This window comes from Echinops telfairi, unplaced genomic scaffold (assembly GCF_000313985.2).
Source record: "Echinops telfairi isolate 266 unplaced genomic scaffold, ASM31398v2 ScPeMD7_7469;HRSCAF=8507_1, whole genome shotgun sequence".
NCBI classification, from domain to species: Eukaryota; Metazoa; Chordata; class Mammalia; order Afrosoricida; family Tenrecidae; genus Echinops; species Echinops telfairi.
The window spans coordinates 23,973,574-23,981,615 of record NW_022111373.1 but is presented as its reverse complement, the minus strand read 5'-3'; the positions used below and the strand labels follow the sequence as shown (position 1 = coordinate 23,981,615).

The 8,042-nt window shown below is 35.5% G+C and overlaps 1 protein-coding gene across 2 annotated transcripts in view; it reads left to right on the top strand.

Annotated features, from left to right (window-relative positions):
* Positions 1–8,042, top strand: part of DMXL1 (Dmx like 1) — a 185,359-nt gene that overhangs the window by 36,894 nt on the left and 140,423 nt on the right. For both annotated transcript variants that reach the window (XM_004696573.4, XM_045285386.1), the window contains exons 4-5: positions 2,934–3,012; positions 6,954–7,086. In XM_004696573.4, coding sequence (XP_004696630.1) covers positions 2,934–3,012; positions 6,954–7,086 — 212 coding nt within the window. The remainder of the gene's footprint in view (positions 1–2,933; positions 3,013–6,953; positions 7,087–8,042) is intronic.

The following is an 8,042-nucleotide window of genomic DNA, read 5'->3' as shown; positions in this document are numbered from 1 at the left end:
AAGGGTTCATGAGGGAGGGGGGAGCGGGGAGGGAGGGGAAAAATGAGCTGATGCCAGGGGCTTAGGTGGAGAGCAAATGTTTTGCGAATGATGAGGGCAACAAATGTACAAATGTGCCTGACACAATGGATGTGTGTGTGGATTGTGATAGGAGTTGTACGAGACCCCAATAAAATGATTTTTTAAAATCTCATACTATGTCAAATAAATTTTATTGAAAAAAATAAGAGTATGACATCCAAACTGTCATCAAGGATATCAGTGAATTATATACTTCATTGGAGATAAGCCATTTCAAATAAAAAAAATTGAAATGTTTTATTGGAATATAATTAAATAGATTTGGTGACTTTTCTTGAAATGCTTTACTTTTTTCCTTTCTGATACATTTTTATTTGAAGAATCAATACTTAAGCTTGGACAGGGAGATTGTTGCTTCTATCCAGCCATATGTGGCAGCCTTTTCTTTATTTTCGCATCTTAGCTTTACATCGTTTTCTTGCCTTTTCTTTGTGTATGTTGTTCTTAAGGTTACATGTTTAGTGGCAGAGTCATAATGCACATCTAAGAGTTATTTTATGACACTTATATTTTATAATTGAATCAATGAATTTTTTCTTTATAAAGAAATTGTATTCAGAAATAGTTCTGAAGACTAGTTAAAACGTGATTAAACATTGGTCTTATATAGTATATTCCACAGGTGTTTCAATGTTTATCAGCATAACCATTGAACCATCTCCACTGAAGATTAAATTAGTTATTAAACCATATAAAAGAAGGACAGCATAGTGTACCAGGTGTCCTCAAACTACGGCCTGCGGGCCACATGTGGCCCGCCGACGATATTTATCCAGCCAGCCGGGTGTTTTTGCCTTGTTTTTTTTAACTTCAAAATGAGATATGTGCAGTGTGCATAGGAATTTGTTCATAGTTTTTTTTGAACTATAGTCCGGCCCTCCAATGGGTCTGAGGGACAGTGAACTAGCCCCCTGTTTAAAAAGTTTGAGGACCCCTTGTGTAGACAAACAGCACTGTGTTGACACCCCAAAGACTGGTTTCTTTCTGATATTTTTAACCTTACTCTCTGATTAAGTCTGCAAATTCATCCTACAAACCTGTTTGTTCAACTCTGGAATTAAAAAATTTATGGGGAATTTTGTAAGTATGGCAAAGATGTCAGAGACTGTATGTGGAAATGTGTTAATTAATTGTGAAAAAAAATATAGTATTTTTATAATAGTATCTAAAGAGTCTTAAGATTATATACCTTTCGATAGTTTTCATACAATTTTTCACTTAGCTCAAAAGTAAAACTTTCAAATTCTAATATATTTTGTGTCGCTGTTGTTTATTTTTTATAAATAAGACAGCTAAAGCCCAAAGAAATTAAGTCACTTGATTAGTAAAACAGTTACTTAGCCACAAAAGTACGGCTGAAACCAGTTGTACTTATTTGTAGATGGTGAGTATTCTTTATTTTGTGTTAGTGAAAATGATTTGTCTGGGATAATTTTTTTGAAGGAGTATCCATAATTCTCCCAATTTATATTTATGCTAATATATCATCTTATTATTCTAGTCTAGAGGCTTATGTATTTTTAAAAATTAGCAATGGACAGCATTAAAAATAGAATCAAAAGATGTTACCTTTAAGCATCCAAAGCAATGTATTGCAAATGTTAGTATTAGTTAAATGAGATAACTGACATTTTAAAATAAATGTTACAGTAAAATGCTTTTTTTAGTAAGTGTAGAATAGAGAATTTCAGTTTTTGTACATTTTCTCTTATAATTGTCTTATGTGAAATTCCTTATATGAGCTACACTTCAGAATCACTGGTTGAGATTATCTGCTCATTTCTAAACTGTAGACATGGTTGTGTTCAGACACTTATTTTTATTTTCAGACACTTGTTTTTACAAGGGGCCTTCAAAAAGTTCATAGGAAAAAAACCCATTACTTATCACTTCCATTTTCCATGAACTTTATGCGAGACCCTGGTTTTTCTAGTTCCAGAAGATTTGATTTGTACTGTGATAGAAAGCCATTCCTGTAACACAAGATGTCTTGAAAACATACTTGTAGATCTCTGTGACAAAGGCACTTGAAATTAGTTTTTTATTTAAATGATGTGTTTGTGCCTTATCCCTGGCCCTTTGAATCTGAATCTTTTGTCGTGGGTCTTGGAAATTAGAATTTTAAATAAACATCTTAAACTGTTGGTTGATCAAACTGTTAAGTGGGCTGTTGGAATTAACATCTAAATTTAAAAAGAAAATTAAATAGAAGAGGAAATGTCAGAGTGCAGTGTGTGTAGTAAAGGTAAATTTACGTGTGTGTGTGTCAGTGTAGCATGTATTTTTTACTGGCTTGCATGTAAAATATTGAAAACGTTTTAAAAATGAGTTTTAAGGAATAGAATGCCTTTTTGTTATTAGGTGCCCTTGAGTCAATTTAAACTCAAGGTAACAATTACATACAATTAAGAAAGTGTTATATATCTTATTCTAAATTTTCCTACATACCATCATGAGTATCTCAGGGGGGAAACTGGTTTTGAAACCAGAAAAAGGAAGGAAGCCCCAAGTAGCATAGCTTCAGACACGTTTAAAATTAAACCTTTAATTATAACTATACTATTATTATTTTTACAAAGTCTGAAGTTAGTAATATAGTTATCCAATGTGGCATATTCTTCTTTGCTGTATGTGAAAACACCGATTCCTGTACCTCTAGGATAGATAGCCTTTCCCAATGTCCATTACATATTCCTGATTTCTCTTCACTGAATGACCATTTTGGCCATTAAAATTAATTAAATTACCTTTAAAAATTACTGCATTATTGTAAGAAAATGAGCATTCATGCATGTATCTGATAGAGAAAAGGTATAGTAATAAGAATGGATAAATTACTTTTTTTATTGTAGGAATCATACAGTCAGTGGCAGAAAACGGGTCAATTTTTTCTGGAGTCAATAGCACACAATATAACTTGGGATCCCACAGGTAAGAAAATAAGAGAAATGGATGTATTGCTTGCTTAGATTATTGCTTGTATTATTCTACTGTATTTCAGTTCTGCTATGTGTGAGATTGTGAGAAATACAAAAGGAAGTAAAAAAAAGTCATGGCTTTTCAGAACTTTAAATAGATGATAAAATATGGTAAGTGCTACAATATGAATATGTATTATTTGGGGAAGGAGTGTAGTGGGTTATGAGTTAGGTCAGCAGTTTGAAATCACCAGCTACTTTGTGGGAGAAAGATGAGGCTTTCTGCTCCTATAAAGAGTTGTATCTTTGAAAATCACAGGAATAGTTCTACCGTGCCCTATATGGGTCACTGTGAATAGGAATTAACTCGATGGGAGTGAGTTCCATTGAATTTGGTGAGGAAACCAAACTCTGCCATTAAGTTGATGCTGACTCATAGCAACCCTATGATACAGTTTAGAATTACCCCTGTGGGTTTCTAAGACTGTAAGTCTACAGTAGTAGGACGCCTCGCCCTTCCCCCCACTGACTGGTGGTTTCAAACTTCTGATCGTACAGTTAGCAGACCCTGTGTAAACATTATGCCACCAGAAATCCTTTTGGGAAGGGGACATTCTTTCTGGAGAGTGAAGCTTTATTAAAGAGTGTTTCACATGAAAATGGGTAGATTTTAACAATGAGGATGGGGTAGCATGAAAGAAATAAAAATTCTAAAAAGATAATGAGTATATGTGTCAATGATCTATTTCTGAGTTTTAAAACCACCCTGAGACATAGTGGCTTTAAACATCAGCCATTTTATTGCTCATGATTTAGTAATTACTTTATGGCTTTGCTTCTTGCTCCATTACCTGAAGTAGCTTGTCTGGGATGAGAACAATGTTTCCCAAAATGGATGATACCACCCCCTGAACTGAAACAATCCAGGGGGCAGGAAAAGTAGGTACCTACACTTCATCCTGAATTATGGGCTATAGTACAATATTTTCATTGTCGGGGGGTACCAAGTGATTAAAAAAATTTTTTTTTATGAAAAAGGGACAGTAGGACAAAAATGTTTGGGAAACTATGGACTAGAACAGGAGTTTAGCAAAACTGGCTAGAAAATTATATGTGATTCTTTTGGTATGTATGAGATATTATTCAGATAATGGTGACTTCCTTTGAAAAATATGTTTATGGCTCTTGAATAAGTTTTAGATTATTGTGAGTGCTAGCATTGGCTTTCCCTCTGAACTGTTTGCCATCCCCTGGGCTGGTGGATCCAAGAAAGACTTGATTCATTTACTTGCCACTTTGATGTTGACTCTCAACTGGGTGCCTTTTCACTTCCATATGGCCTCTTTCCTTGTGCTTACCCTCTCTCATGTGGCCTCTCTAGCAGCTGAATGCTGAGAGGAGAAACAAGTTGCAAACCCTCATAAAGTTTTAGCTTAGAAGTCTCAGAATGTTATTTCAATCACAGTTTATGGTCCAAACAAGTCTTATGGCTAGTCAGTAATAAAGATATGGAGGAGTCAATTTCATCTCAGATGGAAGATGTGACAAAGTCTGACTGCAGCGGTTATATTTAACTGGGAGACATGATTTACTGGAAGCTGTTTTTAACAGTCTACTTCAATGATTGTTAAAATCATTGGCCCAGAAAAAGAAAATATAGGTTGTGTTGTACTAAGTAAGTTCATTAGGCCTGGAGTCAATTGAGAGGTGAAGGAATAAGATTGTAGCCTATTTTGAAAAGGCCTTTAAAGGCATCCTAATAATTTTTAATTTAATTATTTCTAATTCTCTAAAAGCTATTTTAAGTTTCTACGAGAGGAAAATAATATGTAAGATTAATGTTTTTGGAAGGTTGGTACGGTAACAGTGAATTAGATAAATCGGAGACAGTAGGAATAGGAGACAGAATGACCTTTGAGAAGGAAGTATTCCCAGTAGTATGAATGAGAAAGATGAATATTTTCAGTGCCTGTAACATACTAGGTACTCATTTAATACTAAATGAGTGAATGAATAATGCAGAGTAGGTGGCTACGAAATGCATTTATGCATAGAATTGACATTATTTGAAAAATGGATTTGAAGACTACTTTAAGGCTATATATGACCACATAAAGAAGATTGATATATCAGAGTTAGAGAAGTTAGAACATAGATTATTTGGATGTTTGGAGTTTGATATGCTTGCATATCATAAGAGCAAATATCAATAAAGTAAAAACTAAAGTCATCACCATCAATTTGATTCTGACTCACAGTGACACTATCAGAACTATTCCTTAGGTTTTCTGAGCCTGTAAATCTATATATGGAAGCAGACAACTTTATCATTCTTTCAGCGTGCTAATCACTGTCATCCAGTCAATTCTGACTCATAGTAACTTTATATAGGGTAGACTTAGAACTGCCCCCTGGGGTTTCTGAAGCTCTAAACCTTTATGGGGACAGAAAGCCGAATCTTTCTCCTGTTTGAGAGTGCTGACCTTGTGATTAACAGCCCAACATGTAATCTACTATATTAGCAATACTCCTATTGTGCCACTCAAACCAAAGCCAAATTCAATGCCATCAAGTTGATTCTGACTCATATAAACCCTAGAGGATAGTGTAGAATTGCCCCTGTGGGGTTTTAAGACTTTAACTCAGTGGTTCTCAGCCTGTGGATCGCGACCCCTTTGGGAGCTAACAACCCCTTCACAGGGGTCACCCGATTCATAACAGTAGCAAAATCACAGTAATGAATTAGCAACAAAAATAATTTTATGGTCACCACAACATGAGGAACTATATTACAGGTTTGTGGCATTAGGAAGGTTGAGAACCACTGCTTTGTCTCCTTACAGGAGTAGAAAGCCTCATATCTCCCTCAGCGCAACTGGTGATTGCAAGCTACCAACCTTAAGGCTATCAGCCCAATACACAGCTTCTTAAATATTCAATAATTAGAAATTTGGATTTAGAATATGAGCGAAGTTAACTTTAGAACTTTAAATTAGAAGTCATCAGCATGGAGAGAAAATAGGGGTTTTTTTCAGACTAAATAAAAGGAATGAGAAAAAAATGTCAAAACTTTTGGATTATTTTAGAAGATACAAGTTTTAAGTATCCTTTGACAATTTGTAATAAAGAATCACAATATTTTATAATGTTGTTTTTTAGGGTATTTGTAAGATAGGTCATTTTTCTCTGGTAATGGCACGCAGTTAAACTAAGCACTCCTTTGCTGACACACCAGCCAGCCACCCTGTGGGAGAAAACACCTGATGATATGCTCCTATAAAGATGTCAGCCTAGAAAATACTGTTAGCTCTTCTACTCTGGCTGATAGGGTTGCTGTGAGTTGAAACCACTCAGTAGCGCTCAACAAGAAGCCAATCTGTACAAGGAAGCCTGGCGACTCCAAGGTTAATCATGAGCACTAATGGAAAGGTTGAGGGTTGGAACCCACCAGCTGCTCAGAAGGAGAAAATCTTCACACCCATAAAGATTTCGCCTCATGTTTTTTCTTACATTTTCAATTCAAGTACACATCATTTCTCCCTCTTGTGGGATTTCTCACTTATACTTGTTTTGCCTTTAATACTGTCACATGGAATCATAAGATTTTTATGCTTTCCTCCATACTGAAATGTGCGCTAGTCATGAAAAGGGACAAGATATTTTTTGTCCTTTTATCCCCAGTGCCTAGGACCATGCTTGGTACAAAGAAGATACTCATTCGTTGTTGGTTGAATGAGAGCTAGTGAGAACTCCTTACTACTTTCTGTAGATGCTTTTTCAACAAAATGAAATTACACCCTTCACCCAGATTTTTTTTGTTAATTGACTTTTTAGTAATTGTAATTCCTTTTATATTGTATGAAGAATCCATACATGTTAACCTACCTGCATGTAATTATTAACCTAACCTAAATAATAGTGAATTGTTGTTTGTTTGTTTGTTTGTTTTTTCAGGCAGTCGTCTTTTAACTGGGTCCAGCTGTTTGCAGCTCTGGTCCAATACTAATTCAGAAAAGCTAAATGAAGATGAAAATGCAGATAAAGCAGATCTTAACTTTGGGGACTGGAGATGCATCTGGCATTGCAGGTAAGCAACCAATTAAAACAATTAAATTGAAAAGCCTATTTGATATAGTTGTATGAGATGAAGGTACTTAAAAGTTCATGGAAAAATTTCATTATCCTTGCTTAAACTTTTTATTGTGAACTGGGTGAAGGTTTAGAGAGCATATTAGTTTCCTATTTAATAATTCGTGCACATTTTATTCTATTTTATTGCAATACCCACAATGTAGCATTACTGATCCTGTTTCCTCTGTTTGTTGTTGTCATTTCTCCTCCATTCCAAACCCTTCTGAAGAATGTGCTTGAGTAGATGCTGCCTTTTTTTATCTCCAATGGTTGATTATTCTAAGGTGTGTGTACATCTTTACTATTATTGCTCCCCATATGTTGCTGCTGCTGTTGTGAAATGCCATCTAGTTGGTCCTGACCCATAGCAACCCTATTCACAACAGAACCAAATACTTCATGGTCCTGTGCCATCCTCACAATTGTGTCTATGCCTGAGTCCATTGAGTTAGTCACTGTGTCAGTCCGTTTCATGGAGAGCCTTCCTCTTTTTTGTTGCCTCTCTACTTTGCCAATCATGATGTTCTTCTACAGGGACAGAACTCTCTTGATAAAATGTCCAAAGTTGTAAGATGAAGTCTTGCCCTTCTTTCGTTCAAGAAGAACTCTAGGCATACTTCTTCCAAGACAGACTGACCTGTCCTTTTAGCAGTCCATGGTACTTTCAGTATTCTTTTTTTAGCATCATAGTTTAAATGCAGCAATTTGTTTTCAGTATTCCCCATTCAGTGTCACATGCATGTGAGGCAATGGGAAATACTATGGTTTGGGTCAGGTGCACCTTAGTCCTCAAAGTAACATAATTGCTTTTGAATACTCAAAAGAGATCTTGTGCAGCAGATTTACCTAACAAAAAGTGTCATTTGAGCTCTTGACTGCTGCTTCCATCACCATTGATTGTGGATTCAAGCA